This window comes from Harpia harpyja, chromosome 20 (genome assembly GCF_026419915.1).
Source record: "Harpia harpyja isolate bHarHar1 chromosome 20, bHarHar1 primary haplotype, whole genome shotgun sequence".
NCBI lineage: Eukaryota > Metazoa > Chordata > Aves > Accipitriformes > Accipitridae > Harpia > Harpia harpyja.
In genome coordinates this window covers 5557543-5581975 of record NC_068959.1, presented here as the reverse complement: position 1 = coordinate 5581975, position 24433 = coordinate 5557543, and the positions used below count along the sequence as shown (strand labels likewise).

Here is a 24433-nt window from a genome sequence, read left to right as displayed (position 1 = left end):
ACAGGACTTTGCTCTGCTGTGTGCGGTGTTATTTATTTTAAAAACTGCGATGCAGGAGTTTGCTGCCCAGGTAAAATCACTCCTGAAATGATGAAATCAGCCTGGCGGGCTGTGTGCTGCAGGCAGCCTCGGGGTTTATTACCCCGTGCCACCCTGTGCACGTGGCATTTCTGTGTGTGTTGTTACAGAAACCGAGTACCAGTGGGCAGGGGTGTAGGGGCTCCCTGACAGTGCCGTGATGGATTAAGATGATCCTGAATTTCTATTGTTTTGTAGTGAATGTAGTGAGAATTGATGACTGTTGTATCCAAGCAACAAGGGGGAGGATGAGAGAGCTTCAGCTTCTCCAGGACCATAATATCTCTGGCAAGGTGCAGCTCTAAGCCATAGAGTTGGTTTTTGTATTTGTTCAGACTCGGTATTATCTCTGTGAGCTATAAAAAGAGAATGGAAATTTGTGTCATGGGATGGTACATAACTTTCTCTTGAGTTTGCTTCAATTTGCATTTGGTCTCTGGCTTTTGCATAAGATATGCTCGTTGCCTTAGATAGTCTGGGTGCCAGAAATGTAAATGGCTTAAAAAAATCAATTAGACAAATTCAAGGAAGAACAGGTCATCTCCAGCATTTAAATGCAACGCAGTGGATGCGAGTGCTGGCTCAGCAAGCCCCTGGCTGTGGGTTGGTGGGAACGGGAGGGTTCAGCGGGAGAAGGATCGGTCTCGGCTGTGGCATCTCTGCTCCTCTCTGCAGCCCCGTGTCGCTGGGATGGAGCCTGCGTGGGACAGAGATCTGGTCTGGTGCGACGGGCACCTGCGAGTCTGTCACTTCTTCTTTTCAGCAGTAATGTTAGTTTGAAAAGATGCTGCAGAGAGACGCGTAAGATGATACCCAGCATGTCCTGAACATGCCTTCTCACAGGGAGCCCTCATCTCCCGGGATTTACCTATGCAGTTTATTAACCCTGTTATTGATATAACAGCAAGATGTTTTTTATGTGTGCTTGGGAGTTATCCTGGTGAAACACTGTTTCCCTCCTCTGAGTGCACATCAGTAGCGACTGTCGTGTGCTCTGTGTAACCTCATTTTGTGGGTCCATGGGATTTTGGCAGTGCCCCGTGCCCGCAGCTCCTGGGGCTGCCCAGGCATGGGGCTGGTGCTGCCGAGCGCCGGCCCGGGGCAGCAGCAGTCCGGGCAACCGCAGCAGATGCTACTAAAGTAAAGCCTGGTTTTTTTGTGCAGACAAGCCAGCCAGCGCACAAGATGCAGGAAAGGGCTTTTTTTTGTCTGGTTTTATCGTTTCCAGTTCAGCCTAAATGTTGGTGGGTTGCAAATGCTGTCGTGGCAATGCTGTGCAAAAATCCTGGGGTTTTTTGTTTTGGTGGCGTGGCCTGTTAGTTATGGAAGTTTTAGAAACAGCTACTCCAAAGGCAGCAAAAAAGCCCCCAAACCAGTGGCTCGCTGGCGTAGCCCTCCCAGCCTTAATGAACTGCTCTTTGCAAAAATGAATGCATGGAAGTCAGTTGTGCTTCCCGACTTGTGTGTTTTACACCTTGAGCTTACTGATTTGGCTCGAGCCTATGTTGAGGCTGTGTTTGCACTAGGAGCCATAGGAATACCCGGATAAAATAGCATCAAAGCATTGGTAGTGTGGGCGCAATATGCTGGCAGAGCTGTAGGGTTTATTTTTTTTTAAGTTGTCTCTCCTTCTCCTCCTCCCCTGGCTGGAAAGCAAGCCTGGCAGAGCATCCTTTGCCCCTGCAGCATGGGTGCGGGTGGTGGCACAGCCCTGGCTCCCTCCGGAGCAGCTCTGTGACTCCTGGGAGCAATCCGGGCTGAAGTACAGCCCTGGGGAGGCCGGGAGAAGAGCAGGACACGCTTGGGATGGCAGCAGCCAGCGCGTGTCCCCTCCTGCCCTCCCCGCCGTGGCGTGGGGCTGTTTGCACCCGGAGCAGCGGGGAACCAGCAGACACATTCACATCTGTCCCCAAGTTTTCTCTCCTGCCCTCAGTTCAAAGGGCTCCTCTCGTGCCTCCAAGAATTTTGCAGTGAGTGCCGATGCTTTCCACATCAAAGCGGGGCAGGCTCGCATTGTCTGGGAGATGTCGGGCCTAGGGAAATTAAAGAGGCGTTGGGAGCTTCAAAATTGGCTTTAGCCAGGCAGTGCCTGCATACTCAGCATTTGAAAAAGGTTAGATATTACGGTGATAGGTATTAAAGCAAACCCTCCGGGGATTGAAGGCTGGAGCCAACTTTTATTGAGGTCTAGGAGAGCAACCTTCTCGCTGGCTGCGGTGGCTTTTGGATTAATGATGAGAAATCTTGGAAGTGCTGGGTTTTATACAGAAAGGGACAATTTTGCACCTAAAGTCATGCTCCTAGGAAGCCAGAAAGAAAAAAGCCAATCCTTTTCATTGTGGTGTTTATTGCAAAATACAGTCCAAAATCTACCTCTTTAGGGATACCTTCAAAATATATAGAGAAAACAGATTGTGCTAAGCAATAATACAACTTATTAATAAACAACATTAGGCATAAAGAATTCTGAATTCTTATCTGCTAATTAAAAAAAAAAAAAATGGTAGGAATTGTAAACTGCTTAATTTCATCCAGTACAAATACATGAAGCTACTGTCTGTTGCGAGCAGGGGTTCTGGTACCAAAATACAAAATCTAAAAAGGAGGGGGGGAAAAAAGGGGGGGAAATGAAATCTGTAAACACTGCCTGTAAACTTATCAAAGCCCTCAAAAGGCTGCAGTTGTTGTAATACACACACCATGACACTGCAAAACCTCCTCTCACATCAGAAAGTGCATAAGTTTTCCACTAGAAATGCTGCTGAGCAGCCGCTGTGCGTGAACGGCTGGGCCGGGGCTGCCCCGGCTGTGGTACCCGGGGCTGCCGGGATGGAGCCGCCCAGCAGGACCCGCTTTTGGCCACAGCATCCATCCCCACCGCGCTTGCCGTGGGGCTGGAGCCCCACCGCTGGCCTTGGTGGACCCGCCGGTGGTGGCACGAGGAGTTGAGCCCGCCTGAAAAGTGAAATTCTTTCCTCTGTCCGATCCAGAGATAAAGTGACTCACAAGAAGAAAGACGGTACTGGTAAATATTGAGGAAAAAACCATGGAAGCAAGAAGGACCGTGGTCCCTCAGCGCCCGCGCCTTGCGCTTCCTAATCTCACAGCATCCTTCCGCGGGAGACCCCGGCGCCCGGCGCGGTGCCCCGCTCAGCCCTCCGGACCCCGGGGACGCTCCTTCCCACCCCGGCTCCGCCGGCGGCTGCCGAGCGTGGGGCCACCAAGGCGTCCTCCCGGGGTGCCGCGGCCGCCCTCTTATCTCTTATGGCCCTTGTTCCTCCGCTTGATGTGGCTGGGGGGGCCGGCGGCGGCATCGCGGCGGGAGCAGAAGTGCTTGGCCACCAGTTGCCGGCACTGCTCGCACCGCACCGTGCAGCACCAGTGGAACTTGCAGTTGCAGCTGGCCACCACCTCCGTCCTCCTCTCCTCTACTCGCAGCCCGCACTCGGTGCACAGCCGCCGGCAGCTCCTCTTCTCCCACTGCGAGAGGTTCTTGCCGGTCTGCAGGCACTCGCGGCCCTCGGTGCCGTGGTGGCCCAGGCTGGCGTTCCTCGTGCAGTAGTCGGGAGAGTCCTCCAAGAAGACGAGCTCCGTGGCGTGGACCTGGTGGAAGGTCTCCGCCGTGGCCCCGCGGCTGTCGGCGCTGTTGCCGGCTCTCATCCGCCTCTTGTCCATCTCCAGCTTGTGGGCTTGGTCGTATTTTATCTTCAGGTAGTTCCCGATCTCGCGGAACTCGGCCAGCTGAAGCCAGCAGGTCTGGATGCTGCAGCTGCCCGACACCCCGTGGCATTTGCAGGCTCGCTTCATCGTGGCTTTCACGGCCTTGGTGGAAACGGTAGAGAAGTTAGGAGCAGCAGAGCATCGTCGATAAAATCTCAAAACCAGGCTCTACGGCACTTCTAATTTGGGGGACGGTGGGTCAAACGCGGCTCATGCGGGGCATGACTTCAGGTCCTTCCAAGACACGAGCTGATGCTCTTATTTCAGTTCCTGGAAAACATCTGTCCCTCTTCACTGATTTAAAGGACAGAGATAATGAGTGGGCACAAACTATTGTCTCCAGCCCTTGAAGGAGCTGTTTCTTCAAGCCAGGAAAAAAGAGCCTTTGTCGGGTCATGCCCTTCTCACGCCGCTCACCTCCCTCATCGCAGCATCGACCCATCATGCCTCTCAGAGGTTTCATTTAAAACGTGTGAAACTGCTTTGGAATAATCATACCCAACCTCTCTGCATCTCCTCCAGGCCAAGCACTTCACAGATATTATCTACCTATCTCCCTCTGGTATTTATAAGGTCCCAATCACTGGTATCTATGTGAGATTAAGTCTCGACACACCCTATGAGATAGGTATGTTAAGTGTTGCCATCCTTGTTTTTACAGACAAGGAGGTTTGGCAAGATGCTGAGAGCTTATGCCGGCCCAGGCGGGGAGCGGGGGGCAAGTCTGGCTACACCTGGCTTTCCCAGCCAAATAGCTTGGAAGTGCATATTGCAAGAAAGTAAGGTGGTTCTTGTTTTGTTTTACAGACCAGACAAGCTCTAGGTGGGTATAAAACCCATGCATTTCTGAATAAGTGGTGTGTGAGTAGTTAATTGCTTTGCACCCAGCTGCTGAAGCTGGAAGTGGGAACGACTCTTACAGCAGTTCAGGTTTAAGGTCAGATTCTGGCTGAGGTTTTTTCCCCATGCAAACACTACAGGTGTCAGATTGTCACAGAGGGCTGGAGGTGGGGACCTGAACAGCTTACCAGACTCTCAGATTTTGTTTTCAATATAGACATTATTATTACAATTATTATTATTAATAAGTATTTGACTTACAAGTCTCCCAACTTCATTGTTGTGCAGGTTAATCAGTGCGCGGGTATCGTGTCCTGTTTCCAAAGCATCCACAAAGAGCTTGGAAATCCTCTCCCCGAACTCCACGTTGTCGCTGCATCCTCCCCAGACCCAGCCTCGGCCACCTGCAAGACAGATGCACGCTAAGCGCAGAACTGCCCCGTCGGGCCAAATTCTGCCCTGGAATCCGGGCGGCTGCACGTGGGGATGGAGAGATAGATGATGTCAGCCCGTTTTGAGACCGCAGCTCACCGACGCGGCCGTTCCTGGAGTCGTCGCAGCCGCAGCTCTCGAAGTCTCCCATGCTGCAGTTCCTGGTGAGGGTGTACATGACGCCAGCAGAGCTGATGGCGTGTACAAAGGACGTTTCCCGGGTAGCTGGGGGAGAGGGGAAAAAAAGCTGTCACGTGCAAACATAGACATCAGTCCCGGTTTATTGGGAATGAAGATCTCCCACGCTGCAAAGGTGGGAGAAGGAAAAAAGAAAAAACAGTCTGTGCAAAAGGTAAGGTGCTACAGAAATTAACTGCTCATGACTGGAGTCTTTTCAGGCTTCAGGATCAAGGGTTTCAGCAATTTGGTGTAATATTATGCAGGTGTCCATGCACAGGATGGAGTTTCTTGGCAAGAGTAGGATCTTAATTAAGGGAATGCCCCAGTCCTGCTCTGGCCAAGGTTAGTTATCACTCCCTTCACCTGGCACTCAGTTTGCCTCTGTCCTTTCCTGCTCGGGGGGGGGGGGGTATGTTCGTGCCTGCCGGGGAAAATCGTCATTGATCTTGTTTCAGTCGGTAGGTCGTTGAACCTGTGCTAACAGCTGTCTGCACCCACACTTCTAATTTAGTTTCTTTTTTGGCTTTCCTAACAGATTCAAATAGAGATGCTGCTCTGGGAAAAAAGAGATTTCTGCTTGTTGAAGTAGATAGTATTGAAATATATCCACAACTTTCTTACAAAGACAGTTTCCTAGCGCATGTCTGGTTTCTCCCTTCGTCTCTCCTGCGCTTCTCCCCACTGCAAGCTCAGGTGCCTCTAGCATTCCGCTCCCTGGGATGCTGCACACAAAGTGGCAGGAGCAAGCCCACGGAGCAGCACTGCGGGAAGGACCGAGCTCTAGCCTAGCACGGATAGAGATCCAGAGAGCGCCTGGGATTCCTAGAAAAACGTTAGCGCTATTCATTACACCAATTAATAGGGTTAGAGGAAAAAACCCCATGATTTTGGGGACACCAAAGCCCTTCTCGATCCGTCGGTTTAATTAGCAGCCCCAGCTCTCTCCGGAGCGCATCCCGGCTCGTACCCAAAGGCATCCCGGGACGAGGATGCTGGTGCCGGCAGGTAAAGGCGCACTCACCGCTGCGGAGCCGGTTGTGGGTGGAGAGCTGCAGGGCGCTCTCGGGGCAGTTCCAGCGCTCCCACCCGAACTGGAACTTGCACTCCTCCATCCCGCTGTGCGCCCCGGCCGCCACGCTGCTGGAGTACGTCAGGTAAGCCTGGCACGGGAAACAGCGGGGTTAAAACCCACCGCGTTTTACCGTTTATCAATGAAAACAGGCGTAAAGAGGTTGCGAGTCCTTTCTCTCCTTACTCGGCAGGACTTGGAGCCAATATGCTCTGGGAAATGGGGTTCCTTGGAAAAGTCCTATTTCCCATTTGCAAAATGAAATTGCTCTACTTTACTTAAATTACTGACAGCCTGTGTGTTAATTACCTTAGGTCCTGTCATCAGAAAGTTATTCACAGACCTGAAACAAAGAAAAGAGAATGAATCGCGCAGTTTACCACAGGCTGAAGAGCATCCCTAAAATATGCCCTTTCCGCTGAGTTGGACCCTACCATGCTGCTGCGTGGAGAACGGCACCGTAGACCCCTGCGATGGAGAGGATGAGGAAGGTGCTTCTCTTCATGGCTGTCACAAGGAGCGGGGTTAGATCCCTTTCGCTGATCCGTAGCTCTCCGCACCGCAGGTCCCTGAGCGAGCAGGGCCGCCTCCCTCCGCTCCTTCCCAAGGTGAGCTATGGGGATGGAGGAAAGCTGCAGGAACCTACAGCCCTGATATTTATAAGGTGAAGTTGTGAATAGTCAAAACCCCCCATTCATTTGCTACCCAATGACTTAATGTGGTAAAAAAGCTCCCGCTCCAATGGGTGACAAGGAACCGCCTAAGGTTGCACTTCAAAAGGCGGTGCGGTGTCCCTGGGAGCGGGATGGTCCGGAGGAGAGCAAACTTCCCTAACAATGGGACACTTTTAACTCTCTTCCCCACCGCCAGCCATCCCTTTCTCTTGGCTCCAAGTCCGCTTGCCTTCTCCTTTTCATCCTCTGCTTGCCAGCAGAGGCTCAGTCCCTGCGTCCCTCCGAAATAACAAGCTGATGCATTTCTATAGTTCCCCTGCTATCCGCCTGCTCCCTCCTACAAGAACTCCCCGAGGAGTTTTAACAACCGTTCTCTAAAGATCTATAGGGGATAGACCTCCCAGCTCTTCTTGATCTGAAGAGATGCGTTTAACGGCGGGGCTTTTTTTCCCTTCTCGCCTCTTTACGTCAAAAGTTTCTGCATTTCCATTCTGATAACAGCTTGCACGGCTCGGGAGTGTTTGGAAATCTCTCTAATTTACGCGGCTGCAGCTTGGGAACACTGTGTGAATCATTTATGTGGTTTGCTCCATGCTCCAATGCTGTAATTAGGGGAACAGTTTTCTGGGGTTAGTAATTTCCCTACGGTGAAGGCTGCCGCAGCAGAAGCACGGCTGCTTGCTGGCTCCGCAGCCAGGAGCCCTGCCCGTACCCCCTGAGCGGAGCGAGGGGCCTCCGCCGCTGCTGAGCCATCGGCTGTGCTCAGGAAAGGAAAATCCTTATCAGAGGAAACCCAAAAAAGCCTCTTAATAGTTACGGCCAATATCATTAAGGGCTCTAAAGGAGCTGTAATGCTGCGGATGGAGCAACAGCGAGACGGTGTTCATGGAAACTTCTTGGTCTGTTTTCCTCTGGCTGAATGGTCCCAGCTGGGGACTGGCTCACCCTGGGCAGGGATCCTGCCTGCTGAGCGGGGCAGTGTGGGTGCTTAGCCCAAAAACAGTGCCGTGCCATGCCAGCAGTGCCAAGCAGCCCGTCGGCTCTGCCGGGCACTGCCCCGTGGCACAGGGCTGCAGCATCTGCCCGGCGCTGGCTCCATGGCGGGGTAGAGGTGCTGCCCTCCTCCTCCTCCTCCTCCTCCTCCTCCTCCTCCTCCTCCTCCTCCTCCTCCTCCTCTCAGCTCCCCGGCTGACCCCTGGGTACACCCATCTCCTGGTGTTAATTGCTGCTGCTGCAAGGGGACTCACGAAGGGGCTGCAAACGTGGGGTTCGAGGGAATGGGACTGCACCGCACGTGGCACCTGGAGGGCCGTGCCACGAGGAAACGGGGCCACACGGGGATAAACCCCATTTTTGCACCCGGGCGAGCAGCCGCAGCCAGCGGCACTGCGGTCAGGCAGGAGGCTGCACCTTTGCCAAGTACTTTGCTGTCTTGCCGTGAAATGCACGAGAGCATCGCGAAGCCACCAACCTGCCCTATGGTTTTACACATGGCAGCGCTGGATGTCGGAAGCGCGGGTCTATCGGCTCAGGTCCCAGGCAGCTGGGGGGCTGTCACTTCTCTTCCCTCCTTCCCAGGAGCCGGCAGAGGAGCTCCTTGCTGCTCCCGGCTGTAGAAAGCACAGGGACTCTCCTTGTCCTGCCGCCCGTTAGGGAGCGAGAGGAAAAGCCTCTCCCTCCAGACCCTGCAGAAGGGAAACCTGGAGTCAGTCGGGCAAAGCCGCAAACAACTGTTTGCAGTCGGAGGATTAAAATTGCAGATTGGTTGAAAAGCAGGGATGCAAAATACCTTCCAAGTGAGCACAAAGCTGGTGTAGTCCCGCCAACATGGCAAAACCCTCTGTGAGTCAGCATTTTAATCATTACCATCCCGAACAGATCCTACTTGTTAGAGCTGTCAAAGAACAATTACTGGGAATAAAGTGTTTCCCATGTATCAGTGAAGTTCATTGATTAAAGCCCATGCATACGGTTTGGAAATCTGCTGTGCATTTTCTATATGCATGCAGGTAATTTTGGGGTTTGTCTCTGGCTCTCTTGGGGGCATATTGATGTTTTTGGTTTTTTTCTTGTCTCAGAGAGCTTGTACAGCTAAAAAAATGTTGGCGTGTCTGCTATGTCAGTTCACACATGATATTCCTATCACACGCCAGAAGAATAACAGCGTCTCTGGGTGTGAAGCTCTGCCGCAAGCAGTCACTGCATTTGGCAGGTTCACACAGCTATTTGCTTGGGCTATTAAAAATGTCCTTTCCAATTAAAGTCACAGGGATCTTAAAAGTCACCTGTAATGTTGGCACTCACAGTAGCTGTCAGCAAACAAAGCAGCGTGCTGGGACAAGCTTTCCTGCACTGCTGCAGTTTTTCTTCCGCGTTTACAGCTCGGTCCTGGGAAGCGGGAGCCAGCGCTTCTGCGGGGTCATCCAGCCCAGCAAACCGATGGGACTGCAACGATCCCAGTCGTATCACCGCAGGACTTCCCCGCTTTAGGCAAAAGCAGACTTTGGTCTTGCTGTGTTAATACATTTTGCACTTATAGAGCGCTTCATGCAATGTCCTTGCAGTAAAAGAGATTAAATATAGCTGTCTCTGTTTGCAGTTGGGTAAACTGAGGCACAGAGACAGGTGGTCTTGAGATCTCGGGGTAAATCAGTGGCAGAGCTGGACTGGGTGTAGCTGTTCAGAAGCTGATTTCGGTGCTTTGCTCTGTACATCACTGGGCGCGCGTGGGCGAAGCCCGGCTGGGTTCTGGAGGGCTGCAGGGCTGGGTGCTCCCCCATCACCCATGAGAAAAGCCCGCCGGTCGCAGCCCGTGTCTCCTCAGCTGTAGTCCCATCTGTGAAATGATGCCAAAGGAGTTTCTTTTTGGTTTTCTCGCTGCCTAGAAACTTGCTTTTAGTTTGCTCTTGAATGGGGAAAAAAAAATCTGAAAGGAAAATTCTGTTGAATTTACCTGGTTATGCAGAAAATGAAGCATCAGTTGTTCTGGGCAGCCTCGGACCTCCAAGCGAGCCGTCAGCTGCCCAGCACGGTGGCACCGCGGGAGTTTGCATTGGCTCCACGTGCTGCTGCAGGGCAGGCTGTTTGGAAGGCGGTGTGCTCAACGTCAGCTGGAGCCCCTTGGCTTTGCTGATAAAATGTTGATGCTTTGTTCTTATTTTCTTGCTACGTGACCAAACGGCCAGTGCTTTGCATGAGACAATCAAAATCCTAAAATATTTTGGTATCTGCCCCAAGTCAAGAGACATTAATCCTGTGTACAGCCCCATGCACCCATAAAACCCTCTTCACAGCAGAATGTGGGGTTTAAGGGCAGGCAGACAGGACATAAATCGGTTTATATAAGTGCCACACACTCTGCCGGGTCCCGCAGGCATGGGCTCTCGGCTTGTCGGGTCGGTGAGCCCCATGGCTGTGGACAACAGGAAAATAAAGCACAGACCACTTGCTAAATTGCCCCTGGCAGGTGACACATTCAGACCCCTAGCGTCAAATCCTGCGCTGCTGGCTTCATCACAATAAAAATCCACCTGGGTAATTAGAAAGCCACCCCCTCGCTGGCGAGGTGGAGGATGTTTTATGGTGCTCTCCCACACCGCTCGCCCCGGGAAGCCACCCGAGCCCCCGCGGGTGATGCCACGTCCTTGGTCTGTACACAGCCAGCGAAGGGGACATGTTCTTTTGCTTCAAAATACTCCATCACGGAGGACTGCAGCCGCAGGGCGATCCTGCTGCATGCTCAGCTCTACGCAGGAATTGTTGGGGTTTTTTTAGTCCTCCCAACTTTCCCGTATTGGGGAAAATATGTCCCCATTGCTCTGCCTGCTGCGCGGTCCCTCGTGGGCTGCTGCGGTTCCCAGCGGGAGCAAACACCATCAGGACCCAAGCCCTGGACCCGGCAACGCTGGTGGGAGTTTTGCCTGTATAACAAATACGTTTTGATTAATGAATGGTAATTGAGGATGGAGGTGAAACCGAAATCAGGTTTTTATGCCACACCTATCCCACGGGCTTAGTCCTCTTCATTTCTATTTTGGCACAAAGTTAGAAGCGGCTTGATGTTCACTGAAAACAAGGTTAAAACGTCCAACAGTGCTAGTTTAGGACGTGCTTTCCTAGTGACAAAATCATCCTGAGATGTTCCTTTCTCCTGCCTCCCCGTAGCACTTTGTCCCCTCTCAGTTGTACCAATGCAACCAGTTTTTCTGTCTTACTTTTAATCCTGATTCCCAACAGAGCCTCATGTGCGGTGTGATGGGGCGAGGAGTGAATTTCATCAGAAAGGCCAGGAACGAGCAAGTCCAAGGTAAGCAGCTCTGCTACGAAGGAAGCACATTCTGGAGTAGAATCCAGGACCCTCAGATGCCAAAACCCAGGAGGCTCCAGGTTGCACAGTTTGGGCTTTACGTCTTTTGGTTTCAGGAAGAAAAAATTTGGGTTTGGAACCAAATTCTGACTTTTCCAGCCACAAGCCAGCTGGGAACAAGGACGCTTCCCAGCAAGGGCTGTCAAGGTGATTCAGGAAGAGCGTAATGTCCCGATGGGGGTTGTAAAAATGGCCCCGGAGCATTGCGGAGCTCTCGGGCATGTGTGCACAGGACATTGGGTTTGGGCTAGAAAAGAGAAGACGGAGCAAACGAGGGAGGAAAAACCTCTTTTTTCCATCAGCAAGAGGCAGAGCAAGGGACTCGGGGTAGATTTAATTCGCTGGGGGCCCATCACATGTCAGGAATGAGACTGGTGAGCATGGCCCTGCCGTGGTGGGGGGGGACACGGGCTGGATGACGGGTCAGGGCCCCTCCAGCCCGATCGACGGCTCCTCCGCTCTCGGGGGCCATGGCTGGAGGGGGCTGTTCGCCCTGCGAGCAGCAGTGCCCGTTTCCCTGGGGTAAAGTCACTTGTTGATCCCCAGATTCCCACGGGGTGCTGCCAGCCCTGGATCCCAGCGGCCGTCCCCCGGCACCGGGGTGTGGAGCCGAGCGGCTGGTCTGGCCGGGATGGCTGTTTGTTGGTGTGGGGCGAGCCAGGAAGGTGGCAACCCCTGGCCGAGTCGATTCGGGGAGGCTGCGAGCGGTGGTGTGCCGAGGCACGGGCGAGCTGCACGCCTGCCGGAGCAGAAGCTCCCACGAGCGTTCGAGACGGCAACCTCAGCCCAGGAGCCAAGCCGGGACGTTGCTCATGGGAAGAACAAGGCTGTTTCACTTGCAAGCAGATAAAGGGTATTTCTTCCCCTTCCTTCCTCCTGGTTTTGCATTGCATGTTTTAAAGCTGTGTTCTTCCACTGTCTCCTCTCTCCAGTGACTTCCCCGCTGCCCTCCTAAGCCTCTGTCTCCCTGTCCTCACCCCTTTCCAGACTCCCAAAAGCAGCTCCCTTGCCCTCCCAGCACGGGGGCAACGAGCAGATGAGCCTGCAGAGTCAAATATCGCGATAAAAGCTCTGGCACAGCCCTCTGCCAAGGTGCAGGCACCAGCATCCCCTCTGCGCTGCGGAGGGAGGTCACATCTCCTGCCCCAAACTCTCCCGGCCCTTCCAGAGGAGCAAAACTTTTCCTTGCTGAGCATCTACACCTGGAAAAAGGGTTGTTGTGGGGTTGTTGGTCCATCCTGGCTGACTTTCCTAAATCCCAGTGGCTACTCCATGCCTCCGTCTCCACAGCACCCGAAAATGATGCACAGCTACTTTTGGGCAATGACGTGTCCGAACTTGGTCCTGCCGTGTCTCGAGCTGCCCCAGAAAGCGGGGCAGAGTAAAACATCCCCGTTGAGATCAACCTTCAGATCTCGGTGACTCTCGAGAGGACTCAGCCACCCGGTCGGTCGGCCTCGGAGAGGCAGCTCCGTGACCTGATCAGCCTCACCTCACCTGCCTCCTTTAGGTGTGTCCTTCAAAGCCTACAGGGCTGTTTACACAGCAACATTATAAAGTAGGGACAAGTGCTTTGTTTTTCTCTCCTTCTTTAAAGGAAGTGTCATGTAAAACAGTGTTAGTGCAGCAGATAGGTTACTGCCTGGGCATTCGGTCCTGGCAATGTGTCACCTCAGCAGATAAAAGCCTGTCCAGGAAGAGATTGGGCGCTTGATACAGAGGAAAATTATCACCTCCTTCTTAATCATTCCCGGCCAAACTCAAGTTAAATTAACTGATTACAACCTGGCTCACGCGGTGCTTCCCAGCCTTTCCCAGCGTGGTTCCTCGCAATATCCCTTGGCGGCTGCGGCTGTGTCACCCCGCCTGTCCCCCATCCACTTTGTGTCATGGGGAACAGATTAAGCCCAAAGATCTTAATTTCTGAGCTGCAGCATACGTGTGTCAGTGCCGGCTGTGTCTGGCACACTGAGTGTAGGAGGTTTTGAGACTTGCAGAAGAAAATGGTGAATTGAGCTACAAGTATTTTCTTAAAACTCATCTTTATTTCTTTAGACAGAGGTGATTCTGAGTGCAGAAAGCTGAGGCTTCCTCTGGGGGATCCTGGGCTGGACGGCAACTTTAAAAGTTCTTTGAGTCTTGCTGGGAAAAACAAAATGAGGAGAAAACCTGCTTCTGGCACCTGTTTTGCCCCACAAAGGCAGTGGGGAATCTGCGCTGCTCGGGGGCTCGCTGTCCCCCGTGGTGCCCGCTGAGGCTCCGGCACTTTGCTCTTCTCCCCCCAAGGAAACTCTTCTTGCCTTGCCTGTCTTTTCGCAGGCATCGAGCTGCGTATTTCCATTCCTTAATGGAGCAGGGCACTGATGTCATGTTCATATAGACGCTTTAATCAGTTTGTGGACGAAGGCAGTGCCATGCATTTATTAATCTTTGAGGTGGGAGGAGACATCTCCAGTGTTACCTGAGTTTAGAGTGAGGTGACAACTCGTGGCAAGGTCTCTGGTTTTACTAAACCAGTTTTAGGCCTTTACTGTTTGGTTTAAAGTTGACCCGATGGGAACATGTAAGGTGGGGATCCAGTTCACGGGTCCAGCTTGTCAGCATCCTCCAGGCACGGAGACGCATTAGGACCTTCCATGGGATGAATTTTTCCCAGTGACACCCTTTGAAAACAGATTTCCGTGATCGTATTCCCTCCCCAAATTCCAGATCAGCTCTGAAAACTTGAACTGTGGTAGTTTTGGAGGGAGCTTTGCCCAGCCCCACGGAGGATGAAAACAGTACGTTTTGCATCCTTCAATTCAGAGAGGGTGGAAACGGAACAAAACTTACCGTGGTGGGATCAAACACAACGGTGCAGCGTAGCCTGAGTGGATGCAGTGGCCGGTGGGGATGCCCTGGATGATGTGTCCCCCCAGGGATGATGTCCCCCGGGCAGTGTCCCAGGGCAGTGTCACCTGCAGGCTGGTGACAAGGCTCCCCCCTGTGGGATGTCCCCACACCGCACACCCATCCCAGCCCGTCCCAGCACCCACCAGTGTCCGGTGGCAGAGCAAGGCTGGGACACTGCCAGTGCTCGGCCGGCCGGTGGACAGGTATGGATGGGACAGGTTTGCAAAGTCCCCTCCATCTGAGTAGCAAAAGTGGCAGCTGGGGTAAAAGCCACCCAGTGATCCCACCTGCCAGAACAACCTCTGATGTTTTTTCGATGCTCGTTGCTCAGGTTGGCTGGCCCTTCCCTGGGTTTTTCAAGCTGTATTGATTAAAAAAAAAAAATCCGTATTGTGGCTCTGTGGTTTGTTTGGCCGCACGCAGAGCGACAAGGAGCAATATTTTAGCAAAATGTCCTTTCAGGGACAGGAAAGCTTGTCTGCACGTAACTACTGGGAAATAATGGAGACCGTATTCAGGGACTCTGCATTGCACCGGACTTCTGCTGCCTGTGTGAATGGGAGGGAGGGAGGCTGCCCAGGCATCTCTGGTGCACGAAGGCCATCGGTATCACCGCTCCCAGTCCTCACGTGGTGAAACCAAAGTGTGATGAGATGACGAGACTTGCTCAAGGAGAGTGGTCCGGAGCACAGGTTTCCTAAATCCTGCCCAGTTCACCTCCCTGGCAGCCCACCTAGCTTAAATCCCCCACGGTGAGGTTGGCATCGTTAATATACATCAACTGCAGGATAAGCTGGGTGCTGCCGGTCCTGAACGCCGGCAGGTCTGGCTGGAGGCACCCAGTGCCCACGGGGAATCCCGGCCCTGCTCCCATCGGTGTTTTGGTTCCTACTTGGCTTATGCAGGAGTTAGCAGTGCCCAGGGGGTTAATCTCAAGGCTCAATAAATTGCCTTTCCGAGGGGTCCGAGTGTGGCACCGTCCCCCAAAGCAGGACCCCTCCCCAGGGACTCGGTGCATGCTGATGCAGGGACCGAAGCCACCAATGGGTGTTGCCAGTTGGTGCATTTACCTCGGCGTTACAGAGAGAAATAGCATCCCTGCCATTTGAGCATGGCTCTGGGATTTATATTTTTTAGCCCGATCTGAATACTGAGTGCTATTTTAGGTTAAGCTCTTTTATTTCCACCTTGCCCGTGCACCGCTGAATGCTTCAGATGTAAAGTTTAGAAAAGCAGGTAAGTTAAAGCTTTATTAGCCCTTTGTAGAGCTAGAAAATATATGAAGCCAGGGTCAGCGCCATGAGGAGCCAACACTCACGTCGAGGCAGCTCCCGTTTGAAATAGTCTTCAATTACCTATTGAACAGGGAGGCAGATTCCTGCAGCTGATACAGCCACGCCGGTGTCCTGACATTTCCAATTCCCTGGGTATTCGTGAAACGCATTAAAAGAGAAGTAAAAATAAATTGGAGCTCCAGCCGCGCACATTGCGCTTGGGATGTTAAAGCAGCGTGATAATAAAATGGTGCCAGAGGTCTGTTAAAACAGAGACGTGATGATTTTCAGCTGGGTGTGTTAGAAGAGGCGATGCCAGCGTGGACCCAAGCGGGGCGGCACACCCCTGGGAGGGAGCACCGTGCCGTGCCGTGCCATGCTGTGCCGTGCCGCCCCAGGGCTGCCCTGTGGCAGGGGTATGTCTGGGCAGGACCATGTTTATCATATTGTCACGACAAATCCCCACTCGCTCACGCTGGGAGAAGTTTCCTCCAGGTTTTTCCCCGCTCTGAAGCCCTCAGTAGAGCAAACACCTCCCTTTTTTACATGACCAAGATGTGGGGAGTGCTGGGTGGGCAAGAGCAACTCTCCAGCGGCGCCCGCAGCCTTCCCGCGCCCAGGCTAGTATCGTTTTAGCTGCCCCCGTCTCAATCTGGATTAACGCCACCAAAATCATTAGCGTTATTGGGGATGTCTGCCAATGTGGGAGAACTGCAGCTGGCACAAAAGTTGTTTGACGCCTTCTCCCTCCAAACACCCTCGCTCCTTCCCACCCTTGCCGATACCAGCTGAGGTCCGTGCCGGAGCTGATGCCCGGCAGTTGATGGCCAGAGTTGGCACGAAGCAGCGCCGTGGGCTTGGGTTACCCAGCTCCCACTGAAATAGGAGCCTGGACAGGACAGAAATAAAATGGTCCACGTCAGGAGGAGCGGTGGGGAGGCTGGAGCTATTATAAAGCCACTATGGAGATATTACGGCACTATTGCTACTCCTGCTCCCTGGAGAGAAGGGTCTCAGGAGCAATCCGGCTGCCCTGGGGCATCCCTGGTGCCTCCATCCCCTGCCCTTGGGCTCAGGCCCAAAAGGGTATGCCTTCACCCAGGGCATCTCACGGCTGATTTCTTCATTGCTAAATGAAACGTGTGATATAGGAGCCGTACATGCATTTCTTTAACACTTTGAGGTAGTGACTCAGGTGGTAGCAGGGATGGGGGGACCAGTTGTGGTCAGGCGTGACCTGGGGTATCTCCCATGATGAGACAGAAAAAGAAAAACCCAATTCTTCTCTCTGAGGAGGAGAATTATTTCCAGCATCACGAGAAAACAAAGCAGACCAAGAGAGATTATTTTCCCCAAACAAGATGCTGTTTGAAAACACCCACTCGGAGTCACACATCATTTTTTTCCTCCCTGCTTTTTGCAACTTTGCCAAATCCAAAAATTTTGATACTGAGTTGGCTTCTAAATTCACGAGACCAGCTTAAAATTCCTGAGATTGTTGTTTTATTTTGAAAAATCTCATTCTTTTCGTTCAGTGCCTACTGCTGGAGCCCTAAAAGACCCCATTTTCACGTGTGTCTTTGACCACAGCGGCTAGAAACCCCCTTTTGCTCCCCCCTCCACCTCCTTTTTTCCTGAATCCCCATCGATCGAATGAATTCTGGAGCCGGGCCTCGAAGCAAACGCGGAGCATTGTGAGATTTGCAATTGATGGTAGGAGTTGTCAAGAGCTGTTGTCAGCACAGCGTACAAGATGTGCGTGAACCATCCCCAGCAACTGTTCCTTCCCAAGCCAGCTTTTCTGACAAGACAGAAAGCACACGGAGCCGCCTTTCCCGGCACAGATACCCGCCGCAGAAGATGAAACGAGAGCTTACCCTGCTGTCAGTTTGAGCGGCGTTGGGTTTGAGCTGGAGAAACACCCCCGCACACGCACACACCTGCTCCCACACACTCTGGCTCAGCCCCAACCCTCCCCGCGCCGCGTTTCACGTTCAAGGCTGAGCGGGTTTTGCTGCCGGGACACGTCTCGGTGCCCAGGATCGGGTTGGGACGGCCGGAGCTTGCCGGGAACACGCAGACCCGTGGGGTGGGAGCAGGTGGAGCGGCCGGGGCCGGCTGCCCGTGCTCCGGGAGGACACAGCGGCTTTGTTTGCCTGTGTGCGGTGTGGGAGGTTCCCCCAGCTTGGCACCAAGAAGGTTAGTGCTTTTTAAAAGACTATTGTTTTCACCCTGTGTTTTTGGAAAAAAAACAAGGGGGGGAGCTGGGCAGAGGCATGAGATCCACCCTGGCTTCTTCTGCCTGGAGTTTCTGCTGCCGTGGGCACCTCCCGGCTGCGCTCCCGGCCCCCCGACCTCCTCCTTCCTACGCGGCCGCAGCTCAGATCCCTGATCCCGCTGAGTTTGTGTTCCTTCACATCTCCCCCTTGTTTCTTTCCCTGTTCATCACTTAGTAGGAGAGGTCTCTGCTGCATCAGGGGCACCACCACCAGCAGAACAGAAAAACACAAAGGTGTGTCCCCAAAGCCAAGACTTCTCCAGCCTTGGCCTTGCACGGGCATCTCAGCTTTCGGTGTGGTAAACCAGCCACCTGGCCAAAGCCGATTGCCCTCAGCGCTGCAGAGCTGGACCTAAAGATTTGCTATGAGATGCCTTGGCAGCCACGGGGCTAGTGACCCAAATAAGACAGAACCCCCAAACATGTTTGGAAAAAAACCCCACATGTGCTTTGGGTCTTGGTCTGTGGTATCTGAGCTGGGATCAGCAGGATCTCCAGGTGGTTTTAACCAGGCTCCGACTGAGATGCAACACACACGTGCCCTTTTCTTAGGAGCGCTGGGTTCAGGGTTTGTCCTCCCTGGCTTTCACTGTTATCAAATGCCTGCCTAATGAGATTTATTGGATCAAATAACTTCTGTATAATAACGACAGGAATGCAGTTTTCCTCTGCTCAGCCAGGGCTCACTGCGACTGTGCGGAGCAATTAGAGGTGACTCACAGGGGCAGGTGGACTTGGCCAGGATCCCGGGAGGGCTGGCCCTGGCCCTGGGATGCAGGGCGCAAGGTTGGCTTCATGGCAATGCTGAGAAATCTGGTGTCTATCTGCATATAGTGATTTTTTTGCTGTAACTGGATTAGTATCAAAGGTGTTTTTCCTTTGGAGATGTTGCAAGGTAATGCCTCATTATGCAAGGGATCCAAACAGCTGAGGGCTGTTGCTAATTGGCAAAAATATTTAAGTTTCCCACCTGGAGCTGGTTGAGTTTGCTGATGGAGTTGTCTGCAGCTCAGCTGCTCACCAGCATGGAGACTGGGGAAGGATCCTAGCTCTGGAGTGGGTGGCTGTCGGTGAGTCTCAGCGCTGGAGGATGCTCTTTCAGGAAGGTGAAGGTCAGGAGCAGGTTAACACCCAGAAGGTGATTCTTAGGTGCGGGCAAAGTCTTTGATTCGGCTTGTCTTGTAGCTCCCTTCCTTAGTATAATGACTGGAATGATGAAAATTCACTGTCTCAGCCTTAAATGATGAGCGGCTTCCTGGTCTGCATCCCCAGCTTGCCCCACAGATAAGGGCTGTAATGGTCTTTGATTGAGATAACAGGGAGCCAGACCTGTCCTTGCTCTTGACAAATTTTAATCTCGTGATCCATTTCCTGGGCTGAAGTGGTTTCACACAGCAGCAGAGAGGGATGCTTCTCAACTCAGGGTACTGTAACTACATGTCTTTAAGTCTCTCTTAACTGCTAATGGTGAAAGAAACCATCTCCAAACCCTGCCACAAAGCCCTGTTCCACCTGGGGCAGGTGGGTGAAGGGTGGGAAGATCTGGCCTTTAACCTTGAGGAGTTTTTCCCTGTGTGCAGCTGCTGTGTAGTTTGCTGAAGCTCAACAGCTTTTGCAGTCAGATCCAGGGGTGGGGAACTTGGTTAAAGTGGTTCCTGTCTGTGTAGCCTTTTCAGTGGGGTGAGACATGTGTACACAAGCACTGAGACTTTGGGTTTATGGGGTCAGGCTTTAAATGCAAACAGCTAAATTAGGAGGAGGTTACATGGGGGCAGTGAGCCCTGCAGCTGCACCAGGAGCAGCTCCGAGCCAAGTGCCTGGACAAATCTGGATCTCCAGAGCTGTAGAGAGTGCTCTCATCTCTTGCATTGCTCCTTAGAGCCATGCTGCTAATCCTTTGTGTCTGTACAAACACAAGAGGAGAATATCTCTGTTGTTTTCTTGCTCTGGCCAGACCTTCCTTCCCTTCTTCCTGCAAAGTGCAGGCTTTAGGACGCAGCCCAGACCTTGAGATTCTGGGAGAACCTGGGGGCACAGATGCCGGCCACTGGCTCAGTTGTGTCAAAGAGTTTTTTTGTGATTTACAGTGTGTTGTGCCGAGTGAGTTGGCAGATGCTCTGAACTGGCAGAGAAGGAGGGAGATCGTCATGTGGAACAAAGTGCTGTCTCCTGGCAAGAACAAGCAAAAAGTCTAGTCTGCGGGCTTACCCGCTGAGTGCAATATGGTGCTTAAAAGTCATCCTGTGGAAAAGTAACGGGTAATCTGGTTGAACGGTATTAGCTGTATGAGTTTCCAGTAGGTGTTGTTGCTCTAAGTGCTGTCTCTGAGTGCCCTCTCCATGAAGGAACCGTCATCAAAGCAGATATTTAAATAATGTCAAAGGCTCTTTGACCCCAGTGCCATGCGGGGGTGAGGGGAGGGCATGAGTCACAAAGAAAATAGCACTGTATTCCTTGTTGCTCAACCTCTCACATTCTTCACCCTTTAAATAAAAATGAGTATTAACAGATCCAGCAGACCCTAAAGAACCCCCTTAGAGTCAGGTTCCAAGGGGAATGAGGACCTCAAAGGAGAATGTGCAAAAAAACTTGGTCATGGAAAGAAAACAGCAGCAACGTCAAACTGATGAGTCGTCATTGAAACAGCAGTCTTGGCCCTTTGAATGTCATTGACGTTAAGGAAGCTCTAACTGAAATCACTAGTCCTGCATGCCGTGTGTTTTCCCTTAGTCTCTTGGCTACCTCTGTTTACTTTTCATTGCCACCGAAAGTCACCTGTTTTGTGGCTACGCTGCTATTGTTTAATTGCAGTTCTGACTATTCACATTAAATGTCAAGTGTCAAGCAACCCTTAAGTAAATGAGTGCTTTCTAAACACCACCGCAACCATTCGTTTCTGTTTTCTGAAGCCTGTAGCACAGTTTCTGCCTCTCTTTACACCGGTATAAACCTGGAGTAGCCCTGTTGAAGTACACAGAATTATTCCTATTTCTCAGCACAAGTAGGATCAAACCGAAGCTCCAGGGACAGCAGTTTATCTTCCCAGAGTAAGCACTTGTTTTTCTAATATGATTGCAAATTAATTCCAGACATAATGTGATACCATGTAATTGAGAGTCCCCTGAGCTGGTACCAGAGGCTATTTTTGCTGAGCCCTCTGTAGATCAGTGAGGATGTTATTGCACCAACAGTAATAGAGATTTAGGGAACCCTTGCTTGCTTTGAAGGTCTGTGTCCTGTGCTGCTGAAGGTTTCTTTCTCATCCCAGAAAATGAGTGCAATAATAAATTTTCCTGCCTTCTCCCACCTTTCTGCATTCCTATATTGCTTGATATTAGATGGGCCAAAGGCTATGTGTGCTGCAGATGTCCCAGGGTTGATTGGATCTTGACAGGCTAAAGAGAGAAAAAAAGCTGTGGAGAGGGTGCTGCAGCCCTTCTCCCATCTGGGGTGCTAACTTGAGCATTTTCTCAGGCCAACCAACAATTTTTCATGGAATTTGTAAGCAGGTACTTGTCTCTGAGACCTCTAACCTACTGTTGAACAGGACTGAAGCCGGCCAGCAACTTCCCATCTTACTCATGCCTGCTGCCAAGCTGGGGGTTTAAAAGCTTAGAAGCTACTAGCATACAAAATTTGCCCCTCAGAGTTCCCCTGAAACACTCTTTTGAGTGACACAGGGAAAGGGAGTGAAGTCTCCAGGCTGCTGCGAAGGCAGTTGGGGGGTACCTGGGGGGTCAGTGCAATCTGGGCCTCCAGGATTCTGCAGGATACGGGTGTACGTGCTCACGGAGAGGGGCTGTGTGCTGGCCAGGGAGACCTGTGGGGGGCCTGGGGTAACTCTTCCTAACCTGTCCGTGCTCTTTAGATGCTGTGGCAATGCAAAGTGAGAAGGATGCTAGTAAGAGTTGCAGTGTAAACCCTATTTCTGCAAGGCTCAAAGACAGCTGATCAGAAGAAACCTGTTTATTGTGAGGTTTAGGAAAACAATTTTTATGCAAATTGCTTTTTTAGGCAAGTAATGGGGTTGATACAGAACTTGGAATATGATGTTTTAAGAATACAAATACATAGTATCTTGTTCAACAAACACAAAACAAACTTCTTCCCCAGGGAACATTAAATGAGCAAATGTTTGCTAAAATAAATGGGAAAAAAACATGGGATGTGGGGGACAAAACAAAACAACCCAACTTGGAAGCCAAAACCCCACTGAAGAAGCAGTAGTCACATCTTCAATTTTATGCTCAGGCTGTACTTTCACTTTGCTTTTCCTGTTCGATAGCTGCCAGAAAAACAGAGGAAACAAAAACATCATCAATAAACATTATAATGATTCTGCAGGATACAGATTTCTACAGTCATTCTTAAAGCTGGGGATGGTAAGTCCCCACTTGCTTTCTTTGGCCACCCTTGCAATGCCAACCCATTCCCACGTCTGCATAGCTAGTAGGGTGCAATTCATGATATGCAAACCTTCTCTTGTATTTACAGCTTTAGCATTGGTAGGGATAATAAAACAAGGAAAAAACAGGTATCTTGTGTCAAGGGACAGTGTGTCTCCATGGCTATCAGTACTGACACATCCGAAGTGGTTAGTGATACTCTTCTGCATGAAACCACTCACAATGTCTGGTCCAAATGCAGAGAAATGCCATTTTCACACCCAAAGTGGAATGTGAATCACAACCCTCATCTGGCTGCCCATGCACAGCACTTGGACAGGAGAAGACCCTGCACGAGAAAAGCCCAGGGGTGCTTTGCTAAGGAAGATTGCCTGTTAGGTGAGGATGATGATAGGTTTCTCTTGCAGCCTTATTCCCAGAGAAGGTGCCTGGAGGTCTCCTGGCCAGGGCTGACAGCAGGTACCAGTGGGGGGCAGCAGCTTATCTGCCTGGTAACACGTTAAATCCAGAGCCCAGGCACCTTCTGGGGATCCTGCCTGGTCTGCCAGGAACGTGCAAGTGTTCCTCTGCGTGTCTGTGCCTCCAGAGAGGCTGGTAACATGGTAATTACAAACAGTTTGATCCTGGTACCTGCAACCAGCAGAAAAACTGGTCTTGCTTTTAGCAGAAGCAAGAGCAATCCCATAAGAAAGGATTTTTCAGACAAAATGCACCATCAGTTGTAACTACTTGTATCCTTGGAAGCCCAGCATAGAGTACAAGTCTTAGTATTATCCCCAGTTAAAGTCAGGGATGAGTTTGAGCCTGTAATCCTATGATTAGTATTCATTTTGCATATGAACTGCAATACAGATTGTATCCTTGCTACTTGTAGTTCAAATAGCCTCATAAGCACTTACTTTCTTTAGTGGGCAATGGATTTTTCTCTCTGGTTTCTGTCTTCTTCAGCTTGGTCTTGTCAAATGTTTCAATTTCTGCAAAATCTGGTTTGTCGGACATGATGGGTCCTGACAAAGAAAGGAAAAACACACCCGTGGCTTCATCAGCTAGTGCTCTGATATCAGCCATCTGCAAAGCATTTTCTGCTTGAAAGAAAAAATATGAAAATACCATAAAAATGTTTATTCACACCCCCCCCCCCCCCCCCAATCTGGGACCTCTCCCTGAGGCTTGGCTCTTTCAGAGCAAAAGAGGAAAGGCATAAATAGAATTTTATCTAGATTTCTCAGATGAAATTTCTAAAAATCGTATTTTGCACATGGAAACAAGAACATCTCAGTAAAGAAAAGACAATGCATTAATTGCCAATAACCCACAGTGCCTCCTGATGTAAACCTCTATTTTAAGAAATGCTGCTAACCAGAAAGTCTACAATAAACCCCAAATCCAATAAAAACAAAGAGCTTCAATTATGATTTCGTTTTAATTAATAGGATTTGTCTTTAATTCTGAGCATCCTATTCTGAGTGCATACATACCCCGGTATCTGGATGAGATGCTGTGGACACTTGTGCTTAACAATAGAGGACCGGTTCACCCAGCCCTTTGTTTGCTCTCGCACTCAATATCCCAGTCGCAGGCTCAATGGGTTTGATTGTACTCTATTATAAGACAAATCCACAAAGCACACCGGCATTCAACACTTCACCTGTCAAAACTTCCCTAATCCAATTCCTGTTTTTAATAGAAATTCAAGTTAAAATCCAGCCTGGGCGTTATTCCCCTGATTTCAGTGGAGTTTCCCATCAAGGCGAGGTTTGGCCTGGAGATGGCTCATACAATTAAATTTTTTCCTTCCTGAAGACAATCAGATTTCATTGCTATCTGTACTGAGACAACAGAAGTAAATATTCACAGGAAAAAAAAAAAAAGAAAAGCTACTAAAACCACATGGCATTACCGTCTGGCTGCTCTCTCCTCAGCTGCTTGGTGGCCGTCTGAGGCAGTGTGAGTTGAAAAAGGTCAGGGTAATCCCTCCTCTCCTCTCCTCTCCTCCCCCCGCCCGAGCCCATCGCTATTAATATTGATTAGTTTAGTGCCGGGATTGCTCAGCGTTTAGGGAAAGGACAGATTGCTGCTGCAGAAAGTGCATGAGGGAGGGAAATGGGAAAACTGTCAAAATCCATCTCGATGTTTTTTTTTCTTTTTTCTTTTCTCCTCATTTACCAAGACAATAATATTTAAGCTTCCCTTCCTGCCCTTCTTTTACAATGCTGAGGTTCCA

General features: G+C 51.1%; 2 protein-coding genes across 3 annotated transcripts; both read right to left on the bottom strand.

The window, feature by feature from the left end:
* Window positions 1–3333: 3333 nt before the first annotated feature.
* WNT8A (Wnt family member 8A) lies at window positions 3334–6824 on the bottom strand. The gene is made up of 6 exons (XM_052771919.1): window positions 6754–6824; window positions 6629–6662; window positions 6272–6410; window positions 5170–5295; window positions 4900–5042; window positions 3334–3900 (listed from the first exon to the last, which is right to left on the bottom strand). Exons 1-6 carry the CDS (start codon window positions 6822–6824, stop codon window positions 3334–3336), a joined length of 1080 nt encoding a protein of 359 aa, XP_052627879.1.
* A 14930-nt stretch (window positions 6825–21754) lies between these two features.
* LOC128155096 (thymosin beta-12-like) lies at window positions 21755–24178 on the bottom strand. 2 transcript variants are annotated; one of them, XM_052816628.1, is made up of 3 exons: window positions 24110–24178; window positions 23109–23216; window positions 21755–22088 (listed from the first exon to the last, which is right to left on the bottom strand). In XM_052816628.1, exons 2-3 carry the CDS (start codon window positions 23206–23208, stop codon window positions 22051–22053), a joined length of 138 nt encoding a protein of 45 aa, XP_052672588.1. In that variant the 5' UTR covers window positions 23209–23216; window positions 24110–24178; the 3' UTR covers window positions 21755–22050. The 2 variants fall into 2 exon arrangements, with proteins under 2 accessions (XP_052672588.1, XP_052672587.1); XM_052816627.1 differs by lacking the exon at window positions 24110–24178 and adding an exon at window positions 23688–23810.
* Window positions 24179–24433: the final 255 nt, after the last annotated feature.